This window comes from Mus caroli, unplaced genomic scaffold (assembly GCF_978045245.1).
Source record: "Mus caroli unplaced genomic scaffold, Mus_caroli_1 scaffold_3, whole genome shotgun sequence".
Taxonomy (NCBI): domain Eukaryota; kingdom Metazoa; phylum Chordata; class Mammalia; order Rodentia; family Muridae; genus Mus; species Mus caroli.
In genome coordinates, this window is record NW_028227258.1 from 86,963,939 (window position 1) to 86,991,181 (window position 27,243).

The 27,243-nt window shown below is 36.9% G+C and overlaps 1 protein-coding gene across 3 annotated transcripts in view; it reads left to right on the plus strand.

Moving 5' to 3' along the window:
* The window catches only part of Wdr49 (WD repeat domain 49), a 172,235-nt gene that overhangs the window by 85,625 nt on the left and 59,367 nt on the right, over positions 1-27,243 (plus strand). For all 3 annotated transcript variants that reach the window (XR_015046620.1, XM_029475360.2, XM_085835338.1), the window contains 2 exons: positions 4,846-5,010; positions 13,634-13,749. Coding sequence is in view for 2 of the 3 variants with exons in the window: in XM_029475360.2 (XP_029331220.1) it covers positions 4,846-5,010; positions 13,634-13,749 (281 nt within the window). In the remaining variant the exon portion in view is untranslated. The remainder of the gene's footprint in view (positions 1-4,845; positions 5,011-13,633; positions 13,750-27,243) is intronic.

Below are 27,243 nucleotides of genomic sequence, written 5' to 3' on the forward strand. Positions count from 1 at the left end.
CATATAATGGAGTCAGACTGACCCTCTGCTGTTGTCTCACTTGGATCAGATTTCATGTAACATTGCTGAAGGAGCAGAGAATGACTGTGAAAACTGACGACTAGTGTGCCTGAGCTCAACTAGGGGGAAGGGGAGGAAGGCTCATTGCGGTGGGAGGTCAACAGAACTGATGCCAGAACAAATGTTCACGTAGGTGACAGGAGAGTGGGGCAAGTCTTCCAACATGGATTTTCAAATTGAACTTTCATGTGTGTATCTACTGGGGAATAGTCACCTTTTAGTACTGAAGAGCAGAACATGGAGTAGCTGTTTAATTTGAATAGGAAAAAATCATAAGGTCTTGCACAAGCTTTAGCCTTTTCTTTAAATGTCACCATCACACATTTTAGTCATGCTCAGAAAAAGTTGTGTTTCTTTATAGAATATAGAATCTAAATTCCTTAGACTTTATATAACATTGTCTTATGCACATTATATGGCTTTTTATGAAGTAATTTAAAACAGATGTGTTTGTCTGCCCAAAACCTGTATAATAACCTCTCAATAATCAATCATGAAACCCCATCAGGGTTGGGGAAATTTGGTTAATAGTTGCTGATGTAGAGTGCATCATGCTCGTCAGTGATCTGGGGACTGGGAAGTTGCCATCATTGCTCAATCAAATAAACTCCCTCCATACTTATGCAGGTCACTGTAACTAAATATAGTGCATCTCACACAGAGAAATGCATGCATCTCTCTCTCTCTCTCTCTCTCTCTCTCTCTCTCTCTCTCTCTCTCTCTCTCTCCATCTCTCTCATACACACACACACAGGGTCAGAAATACAAGAGATGTGCAAGACATGATGGGTTAGAGACTTGCTTGAAGAAGAAGTTTGTTAGGAGTAGAAAGAGGCTAAGAGAAGTGCCAGGGTAAGAGAGTGACTATGATCGAAGCACTTTATATATAAATGAACTCACAAAAGAATAAAACAAATAATAATTATGTAAGATAATAAATTATAGCTATGACACAATTTTGAATTTCAATGTACATTGAAATCTAGTTTCTAAAATTATAATCAACCTCATTCATTATTGTGGTACCAGAAAGCTGTGTATTATTTTTCTTACATTGATTTGAATCTGAAAGTTGAATTAGCCACATAATAGGCCAGACAAATACAGCTTAGAAAAGCAACATGGCTAACTTTTATAGCTTATTTGCAGTGAAACCATATGTTATAGTTGTAAATTAACAAATATTAGATTCTTTAAGTCTTTTAACAAGGTTTGGCATAGCTGTTACAATTATCTCTGCATCACAGATGGGTAAAGTAATGCCTACACAGGTTAATTAATATGCTTGCAGTTCATGCCCACCTTCAGGCAATTAGCTGATGAAACAGTCAAACTTGAGCACATTTGCTGGAGAATCCAGGTCATCAAACAAAATCAAGTAGGAACAGTCATATACCTGGGATGATGAAGTATTGCCACATTATTTCAAAGATACAACTCATTTAGCTTTGAAGTTTAATCCTACATTAATAATGTTTTATGTCATTTAAGGAATCATTTAATCAGAATTATAATTTCAGAGGACAAGCCTTAAGAGCACTGTGATCCAGACTCTCTTTCTGTTCCTTCTGAGATATCAACTTTTCCAATGTCTTCCCATTTCATTCAAACCCTCCCTTCTTTTCTATCTTGGGAATGACTTGATGAGCCATGATACTCTTACATGGATGATACTAGTAGGCTCTGCATGGTCTTCTTGGAGCCCTGCTTGGTTCTCTGTTCTTCTGTTAGAGGTACCTTTGCAAACAAAAGCCTTTGTAACAGTTTTCTCTTTTTAAATTATAATGACTTTTCTTAAATTTTTTAAATTCATGATTATTTTGGCAATTGAATATATGTTTGTAGTTAATATACTCTGACTACTCTTAGCCCCACCCATCCCATCTGTCTTATACTCCTGGCATATACTCTTCTGCCTATATGTTACCTTATTAGAGTCACATCTTTTTGTTTTGTTTTGTTTTGTTTTGTTTTGTTCTGTTCTGTTCTGTTCTGTTCTGTTCTGTTCTGTTCTGTTCTGTTCTGTTCTGTTCTGTTTTGTTTTGTTTTGTTTTGTTTTGTTTTGTTTTGTTTTGTTTTGTGACTCTCATATTTTAACCAGAATTGTCTGTGCTATAACAAGTTGATACTTTCCACTGGATACAAAACTTAAGAAATGAACTACCCCCTCCCCCACTTCTAGAATTTATTAGTTTTTTGTTTTTTGTTTTTTTTGTTTTTGTTTTGTTTTGTTTTTTGAGACAGGGTTTCTCTGTGTAGCCCTGGATGTCCTGGAACTCACTCTGTAGACCATGCTGGCCTCGAACTCAGAAATTTGCCTGCCTCTGCCTCCCAAGTGCTGGGGTTAAAGGCGTGCACAGCCACGCCTGGCTAATTTATCAGTTTTAAAAAGTGTACTAAGGAGAGGTTGAACTCCATGTGAACCCTTCCTCAATTCATAGTTGACTATTGATAGACCTAGTCTTGGAAACATCCTGTCCAATCAATCACAGCAGTTGTTAAATCATGTTTGCAATGACTATGTCCTGACTGATATCAGTTCAACATAGGCTAGAATTATGGGAAGAGGGAACTTAAAGTGAAAAAAGAAGTCTCTAAAAGGCCAGGCTATAGGCAAGCTTGTAGGCCATTTTATTAATTAATGACTGATGTGAGGGATCGTGGTAGTTTGAATGAGAATGGCCTTCATAGGCTCATGTGTTTGAATGCTCAGTCCCCAGTAGTGGAACTATTTGGGAATGATTAGGAAATATGACCTTGTTGGAGGTAGTGTGTCACTGGAGTGATGTAGAGTGGGCTTTGGAGTTTAAGAAGTCTATGAACCAATCTCTCTCTCTCTCTCTCTCTCTCTCTCTCTCTCTGGCTGCTGTCATTCAGTATGTAAAGCTCTGAGTTACTGATTTATCACCATGTTTGTCTGCTTCCTGTCATGATGATCATTCACTAACCCCTAAAACTGTAAGCAAGCCTACACTGAAGCATTTATTTTTAGAAGAGCTGCTTTGGTCATGGTATTTCATTATAGCTCAGATCAATAACTAAGACAAGGGCCAGCCCATTATAGGCGGTGCCATCCCTAGGCTGATAGTCCTGAGTGTTATAAGAAACCAGGCTGAGAAAGCCATGAAGAACAAGTCCATAAATAGCAATCCAACCACTTCTCAGGCCTCTAGGTTCCTGTCTTTAACTACTGCTCTGGCTTCTCACTGTGATGTACTTATAAGCTGTAAGTCGAAGTGAACCCTTTTCTCCCAACATTACTTTTGGTCATAGTGTTTTACTATAGCAATAGAAACCGTAAGACATGTACCTTTTTTGTTGCTACTCATACTGTGAACTTGGTCTGCATTGAATTTCTTATTGCTTCTCAATAAGCAGCCCTCTTCTCCTTTAAGCAATTTTTAAATTTCATGGAGGTCTATAATGGAGTAAAGGTAGAAGACACAGTGCCATTGTCACCATCAGTGGCAAAATGAGCTACCAAATCTGGAAAACAAGAACTAGCTAACAAAAGTCATTAGAAAGATCATGGTTGGTCCTAAAATGTTTTTCAAGATTAGAAGTAATCAGTAGGACAATTAGTAAAATGGGCTGCCATGTCCAAGGGCTGCGGCTTGAGCTCAGGTCTTTATGCTTCTGTGGCAAGTTGTTTATAATCCGAGCCATCTCTCTAGATCTTACTTGAAGTGTTTAATACATAGATTTAGAGTTCTTGAAAGCAGGAATCAATGACTAATGTCTTCCTATCATAGTCTAGAGGCTCAGCAAGTACCTGGACAATGAATGAATGTGTTTATGATTTCTATCAATTTCATCTTTCCTATGTTGGATTCCCTCAACACATGTGATTATAACAATATAAACTGTTCTCAGTAAGTTTGCATTTATAGGGTGAAGCTTAATCTTTAAACAAAAGGGGAAATACTTTGTTTTCTCAAAATACAGATATTATCATAAATTACTGTCTACATATTTATGTGCTTAACATTTTCTTTCATTAATTAGATCTCTACAGGGTCATTGGAAGAGACGTTTTAATAAAAAGGTGCCTGGCAGGGCATGCTCTTTATTAGAAGGACAGAAGCCATTGACTTGGTTCTATCAAACCCTCATATTGTCATTTTTACTATATTTAATCTTGTTCCTCCTAGCATTTAGTTTATTGCTTTTCTCTTGAAGTATATATGTGCATAATTTATATTTAACCTGTGCTCTTTGTTTTTAGTGACACACAAAGTATTGTAAAACACAGACACACTTAAATGTGAGCAAAGAGAAAGAGAAGTACTAATGGCATAAAAACACAACAGTTCCCGTTAATTGTTGAAATGAACTCTTTACCATAGTGGCTAGAAATGCTTCTTTTTTTAATTCTATATGGGAGTAGATCACAAATAAAAAGTTCCATTTTGTTTAGTAAATAATGCCACAGTACCATAACTATGAGGTTTGTCTTTCTAAACTAAGTATGAAAGATTTATGTGATTATGCAGTGAGGTATTAAGCCAAGGTGGCCCCTAGACCCTCAGCTGAATGCTGGGTAAAGTAAACACATTGCAACCTTCTCTGATAAAGAAGACCATGACTTCGTTACTTCAGCTCAGACCTAGAAATTGAAATGTTATCAGCTTAACAATCAGAAGGAAAACACATTACCAAAATGTGCTTAACTGTTGGGGAATCTGAGCAGTAAAAGTGCACAGTCTAGGTAGGTGTTTTTATTGAAATGGAAGTGATTGATCCTGAAACTACATTTAATTTTTCCACTATGTTATTTTCTCCTAGGTAATCAGCTCTGATGTGGGTTCTACTGTGTCCTTCTGGATGTTAGAAACTGGGCAGAAAATCAAACAGTTTGCTGGTTGTCATGGCAATGCAGAGATCAGCACCATGGCCCTGGATGCAAATAAGACACGGCTTTTGACTGGCAGCACAGATGGAACTGTAAAGGTATGTCCAAAATGAAGCTTTTTCCACCCAGATATGAGGAGGCTAGGACAGTGTGTGGGGAGGCACACCTAAAGCTTGACTTGCTTTTGTCTTTCTGGCCTTGCAAGAAGAAAGACAAGACCAGAGGAGAGCTAAATAAACCAGACAATAATGAAGCTGTTAGAATGATGAATAAATGATCTTTTCTGAATAAGTTATTTGTAAAAAGACACAGCTAGGCATACTTATTCAGGAAAGGCCTTTTCAGTGCATGGTAACTTTGGAGAATAAAAGGCCAGAATAACTTTTACATGCTTCAGCCAACATCTCTAGTTTTCTTTTCCCCCTTAAATTTATGAAATGATGAATAGGACAATATAATAGAGGTTTTTAAACTGCAGTAATATACTTTTTTTAAAAAAATGAATACTTAAAAGTAAAAATATTTAATAACCTGCATTTTTATATGAAAATAGTGAGGTAGCGAGATGGGATAATAAAACTATAATCATATTTTTCCATCCTAAACTAACAATTTCTTTTTTTAGTTTTCTTAATTTATAACTACCATTTATTTCTTCTGTAAAGAAGATATTTCTCTTTGCATCATGAGCACATGCTCATGTAAAGCCAGATATAACTACCAGAAATTATTTCTATCAGTGACACTTCTCAGTGCCCTGCCATGAAGAGAGTTGTGGTAGTGTTTACTTCGAGATGGCTTGTGACACTGAGGAGACATAAAGTAGTTTCTTAAATAAACTTCACTGAAAAGCTTTGTGGATATGTAGAGACACTTTCCATAGTCATCTATAAAAAGTACAGAATAAGGCTTCTTATCATCAGCGTGTAAAGCCAGCTAGGGTGTCTTCATCATGAAAAATCTCTGGATATCAGTAGAACATATTTAGGCAAATCTATACCGATGGTATATAAACTGGAGATTTTGGTATAGGAAAGTCCACTGTACCCAAGAGATCTGGTATAAAGTGTGAAAGTCTCTGGTCCCCCTTGTCCTAAAAGATGAGATGAAATAAAAGAACAGAGCCTGAAACTAGAGTGTTAGACAGGCAAAAGGAATCAGCCAATGCCTCTTAATCTAGTCCTATAGTATGAAACTGAGGCAGATATAAAGCTTATGTAGAGAGTCTAGCATAAAGCAAACCTTGTAGATATCACAAAAAATGATTCATGAAAAGTATTTCATAGAACCAAGAATGGATAGATCTTTTCAATATTTCCATTTGGGAGTTATTTTAGTTGAGCAGAGTATTAGTCATGTTTAGTGGAAAGCAACATGGTATGGATCTAGAGATTAGTCAATCCCAGATTCTCCATAGAAGTCTGCACATTGTAGAGGTAGCTATTTGTTTAGTCATGTGATGGCTTAAGAGATGTTCAGCAGTAAAGAATTATTTCTGCTCTTTCAGAAAACCTGAGTTCATTTCTCAGTAGCTTTATTGTACAGTTCACAGCTGCCTGGATCTCTAGCTCCAGGAACCTTCTTCTGGCCTCCATGGGGATCTGCACACATGTGTTCATATACACACTTATAAACTCATCCTAAACTCAATCTTAAAATGTAGTTAGTAGCATAATTTCTGAATTTCAACGTTCATTTTAAAACATTTTATATTTTTATAACAGTCACACAACACAATTTGAATTCTGGCAACTTCTGTACTAGACACATTAATAAATTTTGAACATATTTGAGCATTTTTAGTGAAGGAATAAAAATAAATGACAGTTTGAAGACACATTTATAATTTACAATCTCAAGTCATAAGCTGTGTGATCAAAGAATTAACACAATGTTCCATTTATAATGGTTTTGAAGGATCTGAAAGCAAATTAATCTTTGAAGTAATGTCTCTGTATGCAGATGTTCTCTTGAGGAGAGCTATTGTTGCTGGATAACTAATCCCTGTACACACTGCTCTGTAGTTTCTTGTTATGCCCTGAACATTAGTTTATATAAATATTTTACACAAGTAGTGATGTTTACCAAATTCTACAAAACCTTAAGTTTGAACTAGACACTTTAAAAATCCATAAACAGGTACACACACACACACACACACACACACACACACACACACACACATACACACAAACCTCAAAGTTAAATCCATATTTTACAGCTCAGAGAGTTAAAGCACCTTAGTCAAAGAGAGGACCTGTAGCTGTTAGAGTTTTGCACAAATGTAAAAATATGCAGACAATTCATCATTTTTTTGTATTCATAGAAGTTGTTGCTGAAGATGGAACAAGGACCATTCACATTAGAAACATGTTCTTTAACTAATGAACAGTGCTTTTAGCATGATTTATTTCATGTTGGTTAAATCATATGACACAAGTTAAGTTTGATTCAAAACTTTAAGATTTATAAACAATGCTACAGGGCATGGCTGAAAAGATGTTGTTTCACAAGAATGAGTGTATCTATAACATAAGTTTTCAGATGTTGAACTTTGGAGTCAAAGAGTGTATCGATTTTAATTTTGATACATGGTACCAACTTGACCTCTGTATGATATTTGTCAAAATTGTTTCATTTTAGGGCTTTGTTCTAATTGCCAGTGACCTAGAATTCACTCTCCAAAAATGTATCTACTGACCCTGTCAGTATCCCACTGCTTGAGTAAAGAGAATAGAACCACTACATTTTTAGATGCTCTTTAAGAACTACATTTTTAGATGCTCTTTAAGAATAGACATGTCAACCTATGTCCCCAGGAAGTTTAATCAGCAAATGACAGGAGACCCAGAACATAATCATTATGCTTCAGGCCCTGGATTCCATGTTTAACCCTTCAGCCATCCTTAGAAAGTAAGGTTTCTATATTGTAAGGGACAGCAAACAAATAGCTAAGATTTTAACAGGTTCTAAAGTATTCAATACAACACATACTGGTAGTCACTAGAGAAAAATATGGACATATGGACATTCTTCCTCCCCAGAAGCAATCATGTGGTGGGTTTTCTAGCAGATACAAATGAGGAATCCTTAATACACTCAGTTCTTAAACTGTTTACAAAGCAAACAGCTTAGAGTTTTCAGTCTGAGAGCTCAGTCTCAGTTGATTGCTTTATAGTTGGGAATGACAGTTGTAGGACAGACTGTGACCTGTGCATCAAATCCATGTGCTTTAAATCAAGGGTCTCATGACCCCCTCATTTTGTTATACCAGTTTGCAAGGGTAACTCATAGAACTCAAGAAACATTTCATTATACTTACTCATTTTTTAAAAATATATCTGATGATACAGTTAAATTGCCAGTTTAAAAATTCTGAAGGAAGGTGTGTGGGCAGGGGAAGGGTCTCTCATGTCTCTCTTTTGCTGGAAAAGGTTACACTTTCCAGCCCCATCCATTGTTGACCTCTTTGAACATTCTGTAATCCTGTTTCTTTGGTTTTATTATCAGTCCTTCATTGTTTGGGCACCACTAATGGCATCTCTAGTCATAGGTGATCAACTCAAGTTTTACTTTCTCTCTCATAGAGGTTAGAAGACCTTGACTCTCAGTTCTCTGATGTCTTGTTTTTTTCTTGTAATCAGCCCCTAATACATTGGTGCAAATGCTGAGAGATTTATCTAATTATGACATAGCCTGCTAGAATTATTTTTAATACAGAGTATTTTTCCCTTATAGCTTTAGAGTTTAGTTCAGGGGTTCTCAACCTGGGGGTCATGACCCCTTTGAGGGGGGTCATTTCTTGGGGGTTGCCTAAGACCATCAGAAAACACAAATATTTACATTAAGATTCATGATAGCAAAATTACAAAATTACAGTTATGAAGTAGCAACAAAGTTAATTTTATGACTTGGGATCATCACCACCTGAGGAACTATACTAAAGGGTTATAGCATTAGGAAGGTTGAGAACCACTGCTTTGTTCATCATGCAGGTATGACATAGCAACAGGAGGACAAGGCAGCTGTTGACATTACATCTCCAACCAAGAAGCAAAGAAACAGGGATATTACAGTATCTTTTTTAATATCCCAGTCTATGGTGTGGTGTTACCACAGTAAGTTTTGGCATTTCCTCCTCAGTTAAACCATTAGAAAAATATTAACAGACACAAACACACCGAAGTTTGTCTTTTAGGTGACTTTAAATTCTATCAGCTTAACAAGATTAATTATCATAGCCTATTCCTTCAACTTAATACCCAAACACATCACTTGTGTGTGTGTGTGTTTATGTGTGTGTGTGTGTGTCTGTGTGGTGCTGGTGATAAAATGTAGAATGCTGTGCAAGTTAAATGAGTACTATACCCAGCTTTCTCCCAGCACCAAAAATCATTCCACCATCATCCTCTGCCTTAGTTATCCTCAATGGCTCATGCACGACTCATAATAAAACAATGCATTCAGTTTATCTGTAACATATAGTTTTTACCCTGTGTGATGAAGATCCCACAGGTTTGGGTCTGCAGGGCTAACCCCTTCACTCCAACACTTAGGATAAGATGTTGATATGGGTCACATCAAAGCCCTAGATCTGGGCCTGGGTGTGAGCTGAGTAGGACAGCCTGCCAGCTCTCCTGCACTCACACCATCCGATCAAGCTTTCCAGCACTGTCCCAGCTAGCTCACTCAATACTGCAGCTGGCAAGGGGTGGGGCCACCTCTTCTGTTCTCCTGCTTTTAGGTCAGCTTACCTGCACTTATATCCAATATTCTCTAATTATTTGTTTGGATTTTCCTGGATATATTTAAGGGATTTATTCATGTTTTCTTTAAGAACCTCTATCATCTCCATAAAGTTGGTTTTAAGGTAGTCTTTTTGTGCATCAGTAGCGCTGGACTATTCAGGATTTGCCCTGGTGGTCCTATATTGACCTGGCTATTGTTGATTTTTTTTTTTTTACACTCTATCGAAACATTTGGGATGATGATTATAGATCTAATTTGCAATTTCTGATTTTGTTTTTGCTGGATGGGTGTTTTGTTTCTTGATTTCTATTTCTTCTTTGGTCTTTTAGTCTTTGTGGCCTGGATTTTTGGTGATTAGTATGCCCTTTGATCCAGTAGGGCATGTCTGTTTGAGTTGGAAGCTGGATTTAGTGCATATAGCTTGACATTTGGTCCAGAAGGTGGTCTCCTCCCAATTTGTGAGGTAGTACATGGGGATGAGGAAAGAATAGGGATTGGGGATAGTAGGCAGGGCACCAAAAGAGTGGAGGAGTTCTGTGAGGAGACCATATATCTGAGGATTTTGATGGCTGGTGTGGTCTTTGGTCCACCAGGAAGTTTGAGTTAGTCTATTTTCCTGGATGTTTTGGCTTACATCTGTTCTTCTGAATTTGGTGACCTAAACTAGTTCTTCTGAGTGGTATGGACTGCTGTGGCCTGCTCCAGGTCAGTGGAATACTGATGGAGTTGGGGAATAAGAGTATGATAACATAGTGTAAGGTAGGATGGGAAATAGAATGGGTCTTTGAGAATCAAATCTAGAAGGTGGCACTGTTATGTCATCAAGTGGGTCTCTCTCACCTGTTCTTCTGACTGGTGTTGCTTCTGAATGTTAAAAAGTTATAGACATTGATATTTGAAGTCTTGTCTTGATGTTCCTCCCTGATTCTTTTGTGTGTGTGTGTTTGTGTGTGTGTGTGTGTGTGTGTGTGTGTGTTTTGAGATAGGATTCCTCTGTGTAGCCCTGGCTATTCTGGAACATTCTTTATATATCAGGCTGGTCTTGAATTATCAGAGATCCTGGTACCTCTACCTCCCAAATGCTGGGACTAAAGGGATGTGCAACCATGCCTGGCTCCACCTTTTCTATTACTCTTACGGAGAATATTATTTGTTTTTTTAATGACATTAATATCTTGATAATTATGCTGCATTCATTACTACTGCCTTCTCTGCAACTTTAAATTCACTGAAACCCCTTTCTTCTTTGACCATTTTCCATACTGCTTTGATGGACTGGCTGCTCTCTCATGGGTGAACAAGGTAAGTACAAGAACAGTATCCGTGTCATACCCTGAATGTTATTTTCTGCCCAACAAATTACTCTATTACTTTTTTATTGAAAATATATTTTTCTCCTAATATGTTCTGATCATGGTTCTCCCTCCCTCATCTATGTCTAGAGCCTCCACATTTTCCACCCATTCAACTCCATACCTGTTTTCTATTTTTAGAAAATAAACAGGTATGTAAACAAACTAGAATTAAACAAACCAATGACACCAACAACAAAATGAACAAACCAAAATCAAAGAAAAAGTAGGAGAAGCATGTACCTATGCAGACACACATGCCCACACAGAAGGAAGATAGTCATTGCTTTTAAAACTCAGCTCCACTGAGTACTTAGAACAAATTTCAGATTCTTTGTCAGAGTGTAACATGAATGTCTTCTAGCCCAGTGCCCTGTAGACTTTAACTGGTTCTCTCTTATAACTCATGAGCTTTTAGACCACATTTTTCTCAGCTTTTTTTTTTTTTCTGGCTTTTTTGAGACAGGGTTTCTCTGTATAGCCCTGGCTGTCCTAGAACTCACTTTGTAGACCAGGCTGGCCTCGAACTCAGAAATCTGCCTGCCTCTGCCTCCCAAGTGCTGGAATAAAAGGTGTGCGCCACCATTGCCCGGCTCATTTCTCAGCATGCTTATCCTGCAAGGTTACAGCAACAACCAATTAAATTCTTAAGGCATTCTAGACCTCAGAATCCTGTAGCTCCAAACTTATCCACACCTCTTAATGACAAACCAACTCCAAAGGCCCATTGACCATGTGATTTGCTTCATCACAGTAGGATACCATATCTCTTGGAACAATTTTTTTTTTAATTTTGTTTATTCATTTAATTGTGTTTACTAATTTGCATGTTATTCTGAGACAGGATCTCATACATCCTTGGCTGGTCCTGAATTTACCAGCAGCAGAGGATGTCCTTGAGTTTGCAGTCTTCCTGCGTCCACCTCCTGAGGACTGGGATTATAGGTGTTTGCCGACACGCCTGGGTGACCTTGAACTCCTGACACACATACACACACACACCCGAGTGCTAGGATTGCAGGGGTGTATACTGTGAGACTGAATGCGGGACTTCCTTGTTTTTCATGGTGCTGGAGAAGTAGGGTTCTGCCTGGGGTGGAGTGTATGTTAGATGGAGCCATCTCCCTGCGAAGCCTTGTGACCGGTGGCATTACTGACGAGTCTGGATTACAATATCCCACTCTAAAGGTCTCCCTTAGTGCTACTTCTTGTATTTAATTTTTTCCTTTCTCGACTCAAAATGGTATATGGGGGCTGGAGAAGCGGCTCTCTGTATGTGAGTACAACACGCGTGTATGGAGGCCAGAGGTCAGCCTCTGGCTGTCCCTAAGGAGCCGTCCATTTTGAGACAGGGTTTCTCACTGGGCCCTGGGCTTACTGGTTAGGCTGGACTGCTGAGCCAGCAAGCAACAAGAATCCCCCTGTCTCTGCTTCTTCCTCAGAACTGGGATTGTAACCACACACTACTATGCCTGACTTTTTCTTACATGGACTCTGGGAATGAACTGCAGGTCTTCTTGCTTGTGTCATCTCCTAGACTTCCTCTTTTTTTTGGAGACAGAGTCTCAAGTAGCTCAGGCTGGGCTTGAACTCTAGACCTTCCTGCCTCTGCCTCCCAAGCCCTGGGATCTCAGGCATGAGCACTGGCTCTTCTGTTTTTCTAGACGACTACTTCATTTTCTGAAAACCATTCAGTCTTGCTTTCTGTGGTTTGGTAGTATCTCCTGGGTCTGTCTATCTTCTTAGCTGACGACTGTCTTTAGTAATATGTTCGGTGCCCATGTAGAAAATCTTCTGGCCTGTTATATTTAACCTACTCCCCGCCCGCCCTGGGGTGTGGTGGCATCCTAACACTCAGGCGGCAAAGACAGGTAGATTTCTGGTGGTTCAAAGCCAGCCTAGTATACATATATGTTCCAGGCACGCCAAAGTTACAAGGTGAGATCTTGTCTCAAAAAACTAACATATAAGTAGATAACCACTTGGCCAGGAGTGTTTTTTTTATATATAATTAAAGTAAAATTTTAAAAGTTTACATTGTATATTGTATGTGTTGTGTGTGTGTGTGTGTGTGTGTGTGTGTGTGTGTGTGAACATACATGTGATAACACCTATGTGGAGGTCGGTGGACAGCTTCCAAATTTTTTGTTTTAGCTACTTTCATGTTGCTGAGATAAAATACCCAGCAGAAGAAACTTAAGGAAAGGTTTACTTTGGGTGTTGGTGGTTTGATGTACAGTTCATCATGGTGGGGAAGCCTGAAGAAGATGGTCACACTGGAAATGCAGTCAGGAAGCAGAGGCTGATAGTTGCCAACATAGCATCCATATTCTTTTCTCTTTTTGATTCAGTCTGGGATCTCAGCCCATGAAAGGAGCTGCTCATTCAGAATGGGTCTTTTCATGAGTTAATTCTTTTTAAAAAAACACCTTTCGATTAAACATGCAGAGATTTGTTTCCTAAGTGATTTTAAATCCCACAAAATTGGAAATTGGGAAAAACTACTACAATATGTGACTGCCACATTTTGCAAATGCTTCCTGGTACACTGTTTTGTTTTAAACACTGAAGATATTTTTGTGTTTCTACCTCAGTGTTGATTTTTATTTTTCTCTTAAAGGTATGGGACTTCAACGGATATTGTCACTATACTCTTAATGTTGGGCAAGATGGAGTTGTGGACATTTCACAGATCCTGATACTTAAGAAGACCATCCTGGTTGTGGGCTGGGAGAGGTATGATATGCTTATGCAAAATGTCAGAAGAGAAAAGAAGTGTTTGTTTGTTTGTTTGTTTTTAATTTAAATCAAAATATAAAAGGAGAACAAGGAAGTCTCATTTGGTTAGAATCATTAACTTGTTGGTAGCTTAGGTAGGTGAGTTGGAATTGAGTAAATGCTTCATGGATACAATAGGATATGATTACCCAGCTTGAGTGAGTAGAAGGACCATTTGGGGCTTTCTCCTGGGTTTGAAAATTTGATCTTTTATTTTAAAAGTTTTCGATAAATATGTAATTTTATCTCTTGAGTTTCCAAGTCTCTCCTATATTGTAAACTGAGCAAACTCAATTATTATAGATTACCTTCATCCATTGTACAGGATACCTTCACTATTTCCCTTCCACAAAGCAATTCTCAATGCCTGTAAGCCACATGCTTAGGTTCGTCATGGCAGGAGCTCTATTCCTTGGTACAAGAGCAAACTGGTTTCCTGAGACCTTTGCCAGTACCTTCTTCAGTCATTGTGGAAATGTACCTTCACTTGGAACACTGTCCCCTCTGAAGGGACACTTCTTCCTTGACATTATTAGGATAAAAATTTTTCAAAATTAGGATAAAAAGTTTTGCTTCCTTTATTTTTGTAGAGAAAACAAAGTAGCTAGGTTCTACTTCCCTGTATTAATAGCAGGAAAATTAAGTGTGCTGTGTTTTGAGCATTTATCTCTTACAATTTTGAAAATTTACAAAATGATACTCTAATAGGTAATTTTCCTGATATTGCTTGTTATATAATCATAACTTTTGTCATCTGAGCCCAGGATTCAGACAGTTTCAATACCTAGAACATCAGCAGTGTATATTGGGTAATTTTTTTCAATCATAGAAAAGACTATTTCCTTTAAATCTTGAAATGATTATATTTGGACAAACAGTGTTTTCAAGGACAGTTTGATGATAAAAAAGTATAGTTCAGATCATTCCACTTGATAATAAAGACCAATTCAATCTTAAAGGACAAGACTGGGGACAATCTTTATCCATTATCAACTTACAACTACAGGAGGCTGAGACTCTCTACAGCTAGGCCATGGCTATGAAAAATATGTCTTTAATTCCATGGCAGGGTGCAGACATGTTATCTAGTTTATCCAGTTTACATTCTGAATGTAAAAAAGAAATTAGAAAATTAATCAATGCAAGACAAAATTTGTAAATAGCATTTTATATGTTTTGATAGTTATAGTTAAAAACTAGCACCAATGATAATATTTCTGATTGCTTACAGACAAAATTTAAACTATTTTATGTGTCAAATTGTTAATAAAGGATCTAAAGAAACATCCTCAATTTGGATATATGTTGGTTGAGTGTTAGTTAGTGCCTATGAACTGAGAGAAGATTTAGAAAGACTAGGACAATGAAAACTAGCAATCTTCTGTCTTCCTCTCTGATTTTTCAATCTTTCCCAGATTTGTCAGCCTTGAGTTCTTTATCTGGAGCTTGCATTAATGAATTATCAGTTATATTATGCAGCATTTATCGATGCAGATTTACAAAATATATTTCCTTAGAGACACTTTGTTAGGATAGATTTTTCGTGAAGCAGACAGGATCATTACCACTAAGAGGTTTTAGTTTACAAAGCCATACAGCAACTACTTGGTATAGCTGAGGGATTATGGCTTGTGAAGCCAGCCACTATGGTACAGTGATTAGAGAAGTAAAGACTGACAATTAATTATTAAGCTTCCTGCTAAATCCAGACAGAACCTATTAGGTTAAGCTGAGGACTTAACTTCAGGTTCTATCTAAATACAGAGATTGGATTGATAATTATGCTCAGGATAGAGTAGACCTTTCTTTTATTGAGTGAGGTACCTAAAGACACAGGCTGGTTTACTTTATGTATGTTTCCACAAACAGTTAGTACTTTACATACATCATCTAATTTAATCCTTACTTTCATCTTAGTGGGCAGGCAATATCTTCTAGAAACCCCAAATCTCTGCCTTAAGCTGTTACCTCTAAGCTCACTCATCTACTTATGTACTAGATATTCCTCGCTGAAATATACAGCATGTTCTAAACTGAACACATTCTTTCACTTCCTCTCTGAGGCCACTTTTCCCCTCAGAGTTTGAACTTTACTTCATAGCCACAGGTGTAGACCCCCACTGTTTTTATTGACTTTTCATTAAATTTACAACCCAGTAGTCACTAAGGCTCTTCCATTTTATGTCTTAACTATTTGGAAATCTGCTCCTGTGAGTACCACAGCTGTATTATTTAGGGCATCATGCCTGCTTGGATGAATGCCATAGCACTTTAATTTGTCCTTTTCTGCCAACTTCTCAATCCTTAAATAGATTCTCCAAACATCCTCGTGTCTTTATTTTTTTCACTACTAGAAATTCCTGTCCTGTTTTAAAAATGTAGTTAATATTTATTTCTATTTTAAGATCTGTTCAGACATCTTCCCTACTAGGACATTCTTTACAAGTATTTTATTATTATTATTTATTAATTGTTATTACTTATTCACTTTATATCCTACTCACTGCCTGCCTCCTGGTCACCCCCTCCCACAGTTCTTCTCTCATTCCCCTTACCTTTATCCTTTGAGTGGGTGGGGGGTCCCTGGGGTCAGGATCAGGTGTGGGGAGGACAGGTGAGATAGCCAGATAGTTATGAGAATGATATTCGTTTTGACAACTAGAATAAAGGAAATATGTTATCCTCCTGCCTTTGTGCACACTATTCTTTGGTACTTTGTTGAGACTACAAATATTTATTCCTAAGTTAAATGTGTGGTATTACTTAATTATATCCATTTGATTAGCTATATATGTTTTAATACAGAGCTAAGTTGAACAGATAAGATATATGTGATATTTCTAATATATATATAAGTCTAGTATATGATATTCATAATATGTTTGAAAGGTATTTGTAAAATATTTCTAAATATAGACAACAATATTTATTGAATGAGTTAATGGTAGATAAGGAAACTAGGCAGTAGAGTATAAAAATAACTTTTGTCAGATGTAATTTTCATCTCAGAGACTTCCTGCTGAATAAGCTCACCCTTTCTAGCTCTTTTTGATCTCTGGCTGGTTGGTTCAACTCAGCTCTTCTGGCTCAAACTTCTCTTCAAGTTAACTGATTCAACCTAGCTTCTCTCAGTTTCTGACTGAATTTTTCTGCTTGACCTCATATTAACTTTGGCAATATGTCCTACTCTTCTGGCTCCTCCTCATTTTCTGGCTCGTTCTGCCTTTGCTTGCAATCTGTCTCTGTAAAATTGTCCTGGTAATACTGCCTGTTCTCTCCCCCTCTGCCTGCTCTCTCTGTGTTGCCCTTAAGTAGCTTTTCTTTCCTGAGCTCTTCCCATGAGTATTGGTCATATTCTATCTCTGGCTCATTCTGTTAAATCTTTCTCCAATTCTTTATCTGTTCATTAATTAGATGCCACTTTCAACTATGGCTGCTTACTTCTACAAGATAATTTTACCTTCATTGCTTGGGATTAAAGGTACATACTAAGGATATATGTTTTCCAGTCTGAGAGATTAAAAGTGTATCATTCCAACTAGATTACACAGACCTAGAGTGTCTCTGGATGTTATCCCTTGACAGAGCAGCCATGTTGCTGGATTAAAATCTTTTTAAAGTGGAAGCTGACTATCATAAGCCATTGCTTGTGAGCAGCAACAACTATAGATATTCAAGTCTACTCTATCTTTAGAATTAGAGACAGATGTTATTTTTCCTTTGTTTGGAGGAGAAATTTGAGTCTTAAAGAGGTTAACACACTGGGAAGATTTATAATCCTAGTCTGCAGCTAAACTTGTCTCATAGTTTACAATCTGTTTTTCATTCTTGTAGGGACTATTGGTTAATAAAGCAATAAAATCAAAGTAAGGCACCCCTCTACATAGACATACATTGAATTATAATATGCATTATAAAGAATGACTGAGAAGGTTGTTTATTTCAAGCAAAGCTAATGAAATAGTTTCAAACATATATGAAGAAACACACAATACTTGTTATTTATTTAACATCACTCTGAAAATTTTGTTAAATATATTCCCCCTTTCATTCCCATATTATTTTAAAAGCTGTGCCTAGATAGTAATCATTGAGTTAGAAATAGAGCATGTTGATAGCAAAGAATCATGATTCCTATTGTTAATATATATAATATATATATATATAATATATCTGATTTAGAAATTTACAATATACAAGGCAGACAGTGGTAAACACTGTCCCAAGTAAAGGGACTTAGAAAACTCATGTTCCATAGGAACCCAATAATTCATATCTTTCTATCATAATGCAGAATCTCAAATACAAAATCGATAGAAGTTGATTTATAGTTATTTTAAGTAAAATATACTGAGAAAAACTGAATTGATAGAAATTCAGTTCAAAATTATCTGCTTGTATCCTTGATCATATTTAAATGGTAAAATTAAATGAACAGGTAGCCAATCAGCTATATTTGTTCAGTCCAGACATGTGATATATAACTATACTACACTATGCTATACTATGCTATACTATGCTATGCTATACTATACTATACTATACTATACTATACTATACTATACTATACTATACTAATACTCACAATGGTTTAATATCTCAAATTGCCCTAAGCTTATGTTCTTCTGTACATGCAGACTATTTAAAAAGACAGTTTTCACTCTTCTATTTGTATAGAGAAGAAATTCATGTTTCATATTTAGGTATAATTGAAAAATAAAAACAGTGTGTACTCATGTGTTTAGTATACAGGAGAATGTTTAATATCTGTACACACCGTGAAATGGTAACAGTGACTTAGGATAACTATCACCTTATATCTGAAGTTTGTTTATGAAGATTTTACTACTATAACATCATATAAAAATATAAAGGATAGCTTTCACAAAATTTAAAATAATTCTAAAAATACTATTGGTAATTCACCCTTTATAGAACTCTAAAAGTATGTGATTATTAAATAGCTGTTTATATAATTTGATCCCTTTTCTTCTAAAACCCTATTCTCTAATTCCATATGCATCTTCTATATATGATGCTAGGAATTAAATTAGTTTATTTCAGGTTTAATTTGATCTTTAAGTTTTTTTTTGAAATGAAATGACCTTAAGGATTTGAAGTTTCTGAGGAATAAAATTGACCTAAGAAAAACTATTAAGGTCTTAATAATTGCCTTTTCAAGGAATGATAGCCCCATGAAACTCAATTAATTTTTATTATTGGAACAAGTGTCAGAATGGATGAGTCTGAAGTTGTGACTTATTTGAACTTTATTATTTTGGAAGTAAGGAGAGGATGCATATATTTGAAAGTCACAGAGACTTCCCAAACCTGATTTTGTGATTATTTCAATGTCCAAAGTTTGACCTCACAGATTTTTAGGGAGAAGGAAAGAGGTGAAAAATCAAAACAAATTCATTTGGAATGGATTTCCTGCTTCTGAGATACTCATTATTAATCTAAAAAGCCAGGAATGGATCAAAGGAGATGTATTAATGAGGCTTAAAAATAACTGGACCAACAGCACATGAGCAATCAACCCCTGTAGGACCAGATCATTGACATCGATCTTTTCATAATCAGCATTTTTTTTTCTCTTTTACAATGTGTCATAATGACTCAGGGCAATACTCTCAGGACCTATGAAATATAGAACAGAGCTAGTAAACTTCTTCAATGCCAAAGGATAAGTCTATCTGACTTCTATTGGGCTGAAAACTGGCTCTTTCTGAAACTTAATTTTGTTCTTGACAAAGTTCAAACTTAAAAGAAAGTAGTCTTTGAAATAGAAAAGGTGAGAACTGAATGTGGATTCTTGGGGGTAATTTAAGGATCCCTGTCATTTCAAATAGAAATTTCAGGTTAGCTTTCAAGGAAAAGGTGCCAGGTAGTTAGTTTTTCAGTGTTTTGACACAAAAGGTGAAATGTCAAAGGACTACTTTTCGTAGCATATTATGAAAAGCATTCAGTGGTGTGTCCTGAATATATCAATTTCCATTTAATATGAGAATCTTGAGAAAATGACATTTGACATTGAAACTTGCCTTACATAATATATAAAAGATTGATCTGGGGTTATCATGTCCACTCTATACTCACCTTTCCCTTAGGCTACTAGTAGATAAACTTAGAAACATACACATGATATTATAATAGTAAGGTGAGTTTTAGAACTTTGTATTTTCTTAATTATAACACCTTTCTAAACTGAAATCAATGATATTCATATTAAAATTACTACTTTCTCAAAATAGAGGAATGATTCTTAAACTGTTTTTGGTGGATACTTGTACATTTTGTTATGTATGAATTATCCTAGCATTGACGAGGCAAGTGGAAAAGTTCCTACTTCCATAAGATTTTCTTTCTTTCTCTCTCTCTCTTCCCCCTCTCTCTCCCTTCCTTCCTTCCTTCCTTCCTTCCTTCCTTCCTTCCTTCCTTCCTTCCTTCCTTCCTTCCTTCCTTCCTTCCTTCCTTCCTTCCTTCCTTCCTCCCTCCCTCCCTCCCTCCCTCCCTCCCTCCTTCCCTCTCCTTCCTTTCTTTCTTTCTTTCTTTCTTTCTTTCTTTCTTTCTTTCTTTCTTTCTTTCTTTCTTTTCTTAATGAGACAGAAAAAGACAAACAAAAAGTATAAAACACAATGCAGCCCAGTGACAAATATTATCAAAGAAAATGAGGCAAGAGAAGGAGTGAGAGACTCCAGGGAGAATCCTAAGGGAGAATAGTTACAGAAGCTCAAGAAATGAAGATTCCTCTTTCTTTGTACTTATAAGCTAACTGAAGATCTTTGACTTATACTCTTTTAAAAATATGTATCGAAAGATGGCCTGGTCGGCCATCACTGGAAAGAGAGGCCCATTGGACTTGCAAACTTTATATGCCCCAATACAGGGGAATGCCAGGGCCAAAAGAATGGGAATGGGTGGGTAGGGAAGTGGGGGGGGTTATGGGGGACTTTTGGGATAGCATTGGAAATGTAATTGAGGAAAATATGTAATAAAAATATTAAAAATTAAAAAAAATTAATTGTTAGTTTATTTATTTAATTTATTTACATCCCAAATGTTGCCCTCTCCTGGTTCCCCCTCCCAGAGATCTTTACCCTATCCTCCCCTCCCCCCTTGCCTCTGAGAGTCTCCCTCCAAATATTTCCCTTCTCTGGGGCATCAGGAATCTACAGGATTAGGCTCATTCTCTCCCACTGGGATCAGAAGAGGCAGTCAGTCCTTTGTTTGCCAAGGGCCTCAGAGCAACCTGTTTTATGCTCTTTAGTTGTTGGCTTAGTCTTTGGGAGCTCCCCAGGGTTTAGGTTACTTGACACTGTTAGTCTTCCTATGGTGTTGTCACCCTCTTCAGTTTCTTCAATCCTTCCCCTAAATCTTCCATAGGGGTCCCTGATCTGAGTCCAATGGTTGTCTGTAAGTATCTGCATCTGTCTCAGTTAACTGGTGGTAGAGCCTCTCAGAAGAAAGCCAAGCGAGGCTCCTGTTTGTAAGCACAACATAGCATCAGTAATAGTATCAGAGTTTGGTACCCATCCATTGGATGGATCCAAAGTTGAACCTGTGTCTGGCCAGCCATTCCTTCAGTCTCTGTTCCAGTTTTGTCCCTGCATTTTTTTTCAAAGACAGGAACAATTTTGGATCAAAAATTTTGAGGGTGGGTTGGTGTTCCTACCCATCCACTGGGGGGCCTGGATACCTACTTGAGGTGGGCTCTTCAGGTTCCATCACCATTGAGTCTTGAGTGCCTCTCATATCCCAGGTCTCTGGTACTTTCTAGGAGTTTCCCCTGTCTACCATCCCACAACCCTGGCAGGTGCATATTTCCATTCATTTTCCTGGCCCTCTAGGCGTCTCTCCCTTTTGACCCTGCTCCCCCTTTTCCCCACCCCCTCTCACTCAGGTCTCTCCCTCCCTCTGCATCTCATGATTATTTTGTTCCCCTTCTAGGTGACTGAAGCATTTCCATTTCGGCCTTCCTTATTTACATTTCTATGATCTAGTCTGTGGTGTGTATCCTGAGTATTCTGTATTTTTGGCTAATATACATGTGTCAGTGAGTACATAACATGTATATCCTTTAGGGTCTGAGTTTTCTTGTTCTATCCATTTGCATGCAAAATTCATGATGTCCTCATTTTTAATAGCTGAATAGTATTCCATTGTATAAATGAACCACATTTTCTGTGTCAATTCTTCAGTTGAGGGACATCTGGCTCTTATGAATAAGGGTGCTATAAACATAGTGGAACATGTATCCCTGTGGTATGATGGGGCATCTTTTGGGTATATTTCCAGAAGTGGTATAGCTGGGACTTCAGGTAGAACTATTTATAATTTTCTGAGGAACAGACAGATTGATTTCCAGAGTAGTTGTACCAGTGTATAATCCCAACAGCAATAGAGCAGTGTTCCACATTCTCCACATCTTCTCCAGCATGTGCTGTCATTTGAGGTTTTGATTTTGGTTTTTTGTTTGTTTGTTTGTTTATTTGTTTTTTACTTAGCTATTCTGATTCTTTTAATGTGGAATTTTAGGGTTGTTTTCATTTGCATTTTCCTGATGACTAAGGACATTGCACATTTCTTTCAGTGTTTCTTGGACATTCGAGATCCTCTGTTGAGAATTCTTTTTAGCTCTACCCAATTTTTTCACTGGAATATTTGGTCTTTGGAGTCTAACATCCTGAGTTTGTTATATATTTTGGATATCAGCCCTCTATTGGGTATAAGGATAGTCAATATCTTTTCCCAATCTGTAGGTTGCTATTTTGTCCTATTGACAGTATCCTTTGCTTTACAGAAAATTTGTAGTTTCAACAGATCCCATTTAACAATTGTTGATCCTAGAGCCTGAGGTATTAGTGTACGGTTCAGGAAATTTTCCCCTGTGCCAAGTGTTCAAGGATCTTTTTCACTAATTCACTTTGTGAGGCCACAGTAACTCTGATACCTAAGCCACACAAAGACTGAACACAAAAGAGAGCTTCAGACCAATTTTGCTTATCAACATTGACACAAAAATGCTCAATAAAATTCTTGCAAACAAAATCCAAGACCAGATCAAAAATATCATTCATTAGGATCAAGTAGGCACCATCCCAGGGACACAGGGATGGTTTAGTATTAAAAAAAAAATTCCATCAACAAAAGTGGCTATATAAACAAACTCAAAGAAAAAGATCACATGATCAACTAATTGGATGCTGAAATAGCCTTTGACAAAATCCAACACCCCTTAAGGTTAAAAGCCTTGGAGAGATCACAAATTCATGGCACATACCTAAACATAATAAAAGCAATATACAGCAAGCCAACAACCAACATAATATTAAATGGAGAGAAATTGGAAGCAATCCCATTAAAATTAGGAACAAGACAAAGCTGTCCACTCTCTCCCTATCTATTTATATAGTATTCCAAGTTCTACCTAGAGCAATAAGACAACAGATGGAGATGAAGAGGATACAAATTGGAAAGGAAGAAGTCAAGGTATCACTATTCAAGGATGATATGGTTGTATATATGAGTAACCCCTAAAATTCTATCAGAGAATTCCTACAGCTGATAAGCAAGTTCAGCAAAGTGGCTGGATATAAAATTAACTCAAACAAATCAGTAGCCTTACTTTATATAAATGAGAAAAAATTAGGGAAACAACACCTTACACAATAGCCCCAAATAATATAAAATATCTTGATGTAACTCTAGCAAAGCAAGTGAAGGATCTGTAGGACAAAAATTTAAGTCTCTGATGAAAGAAATTGAATATGATATCAGAAGATGTAAAGATTTTCCATCATGGATTGATAGGATTAACATAGTGAAAATGGCCATCTTACCAAAAGCAATCTACTAATTCAATGAAATTCCTATAAAAAATTCAGTGTAATTCTTCACAGACATGGAAAGAGCAATTCTCAACTTCATATGTAAAAACCAAAAATGTAAGATAGACAAAATAATTCTCAACAATTAAAGAACTTCTGGGGGAATCACTGTCCTGACTCGAAGCTATACTACAGAACAACAGTGATAAAAAACTGCATGGTATTGGTACAGAGACAAACTGATAAATGGAATAGAATTGAAGACCCAGAAATGAACCCAATCACCTACAGATAATTGATCTTTGACAAAGAAGTCAAAACCGTAGGGTCAAAAAAAGGAAATCATCTTCCATAAATGGTGCTGGTATAACTGGCATTCTGTATGTAAAAAATGCAAGTTGGTCCATATTCATAACCTGCACAAAGCTCAAGTCTAAGTGGATTAAGAACCTCAACATAAACCCAAACACATCGAATCTAATAGATGAGATATATAGTGTTTTTATTAGATATTTTCTTTATTTACATTTCAAATGTTATCACCTTTCCTAGTTTCCCCTCCAAAAATCCCCTATTCCCTCCCACTCCCCCTGCTTCCTAACCCACCCACTCTTGCTTTCTAGCCCTGGCCTTTCCCTATACTGAGGCATAGAACCAAGGGCCCCTCTTCACATTGATGACCTACTAGGCCATCCTCTACTACAGATGCAGCTAGAGACATGAGTCCCACTGTGTTAATAAAATTAGTGAAAGTGAATAACTCTAGAAGTCAGAAAGAAGCTATTTCTTATAGAAATAACTATTTCTATGAGAAATATAGTTCTTTATGCTAGTTCTTGTAGAAGCTTCATGGATTATGTATGGCCTCAGAAAATAGTGCAGAGCATACATAAATATAGGGCTCCCATAAAAGAATAGAACACACATCTAGAAATGTCTGAAATGCTTAGAGACCAGAAAGAATGCAGTTTGGGCAAAGCAATGTGCTTTTCAGTAACTTAGCTTTGGATAGGCCTGACATTTATAAACATTTCTGTAAGGCAGTAAATTTGAAACCTTGTAATCCATTTGTACAATTCTGGCAAACACAATATATTATGGTATTATATAATCTCTATTTTAATAAAATAACATTTTCTAATGTTATACAAAGAATTATACAAAGAATATGTGCTTTATGGTGTGTCGAGATTTCCTCGAGAATTCATATGTAGCTAGAAGGCAATGGTAGAAGAATTGGGAGAAATAATTCTTTTCCAGGAGATTAAATCTATATATCATTGGATCTTGAAAACAGGCACACATTTGAATTTTGTCATTTAGGAAATGAAAATCCCCAAAATATTTTTAAGCAAGGCACCAGCTTAGTCTTTCATTGTCCTGTCTCCTCTCTATTGTGTTTCCTTTCCCATGACTTAGATATTTGTTATTGTCCAAAATAAATAACACCCCTCTGTGATTTGTGCTCTAGACTCTGATGGTAGTTAGTGCTTCTTTGGCACTTAACACACTTCATTTAGTGTTTTATTTATTTTGGGCTCCTGGTTCTGAATGTTTAAGGAATTCTGTGGAGAAAGAATATTTGCTTAAGAACAAGAGTATATTAAAAGCTCCAGAAATACAGGTAAGTCTAGTACAGGATGAAGAATTCATCTTGGCAGAGTAGATTTAGCAACAGTGAGAAAGGAGCCTCTTAATATTGTTGACCATTGGGGTGGAGAACTCTGTACTAGGAAACCATGAGTGGTTGTTTAAGGTGGAAGTCAAAAGAATGAATGTGTCATGGGTAGATAATGTAAATATGTAAGTATTTTTGATGAGAGAAAAGATGGCACATGGGATGCAATGTTGCTGGCCTATGAACCATATTATGAAATCCAGAATATAATATGGAAAGAAGCTGGCAAATTTTGATTTTTAATGTGTTAAGATATTTTAGCAACAGAAGGATTGTATGTATAGAACTACCAGCTGGCAAATGAAACCCATCCAATCGTGGTAAGTGTGGATGAAGATCAGTAAAAGACCATTTGTATAGAAGTAATATTGGAATCCATGGTGACACCTGGAATCTCTGTTTGAACAGAGATACAAGAACAATGGCAATAAAGTATTCTTTGCTCAAAGGGGTGGGAGAAAGAAAGGAGCAAAAAAACAAAGCACAGGAATGTATACTAAAGAGATCAAGAAGAAAAGCAAGAACTGAGTTCTGTACTATCTGAGAGTAATCCATAATACTTATTCTTTTTGTTTGGGATAAGCAGCAAGTAATAGACGGACCATTGATAGACAGGAAGGTGGTAAAACATTGTCAAATCCAGTGCTCAAAACATCAAACAGAAATGGACTGGAGAGTTTGAGGCAATCATCTTGAGTTTCCAATTTAACATTTTTCTCCATGGATAAGCTTCTCATGACTAAACCCAGTCCAAGTGTAGGGATTTTATGTCAGGGTATAAAAATAGAAATATCTGTTGGAAATGACTTACTGTCTACCTGTTTTCACTCTTGGGTTAGTTTGCTGTCATTTCCCTGTTCCCTTCTTTTCACAGAGTTGGCAGGGGAGTAGCCTATCCTGAGACTAAGGTTGCTTTTAGATAAACAGGCTTGGGTCTGGAAATTGAGAGGGTAGATCCTGCTTCTACAGCCAGCTGCTCAGAAAATGCAGACAATACATGAAATTTTACCAATGTGATGTATTTTCCATACTGGAAGCAGGAGTTTCAAGGAAAAGAAGCAAACTTCTTGCTCACAAATAAACATTAATATTTGTAGGACACTCAACTGGGTGAAGAAGCACAGTTTTAGAAAGGTGAGGAATAGCAGTAAAGACTCAAGCTAGGGTAACTGATGGTCATTTGAACTAGGATTAGCCGTGGAAAAAAGGGGAGATTTTTATATAGGTTGGCCACCAGAGCAGAAATAATGCAGTGCTGACTCCCTTAAACTACTAGCTATATTCCTTCATTCCCCTCTAGGTTTCAGATTGTCCACTATGTCTCCACAGGGGTACACACTCAAGTTTTTCAGCAGGACAATGTGGTTAACTTTTCTAAAGCTGTTATTTCTCTATTTTCCAAGTGCCATACTTCCTGGGGATGGGATTTTTCAAACACTTTTCACAAATGATAGCTCTTAAAAGATACAGTGGACTGGGGGACAATAGATTCCATGGCTACCACAATTCAGGAAAATACTATAGGGATTGACTCCAAGTTACACACCCTACAAAGAGGCTTTGATGAAAGAAATCAGACTGATCTCATTACAGTACCAGACAATGTTTGTTCAAAGACCTGCCCTGGTTTCCATTATTACTGCCATAAGAACTCTTATAGTTTCATGTCCGGAAATTTTGTTTTGGGGTCTTGGAAATAGATAAGCTGATAAATGAATGTATTCTTGGTTTTATTATTTACAAAAGGATAATTGACATTCCTAGATTAAGCATTTGTAAATTATTACATATTCAATGTGAGCATTTTAAAGAGACTTCAGTGAGAAGCTGATTTTATTGTGGATGACAAGTGGAAATAAAATTCTGGGCGGTAGTCTTTTAGACTTTTCAAATGGTGCCCTTGACGTGGATAATGGTTACTCAATATCAGTACCAAGTTTAGAT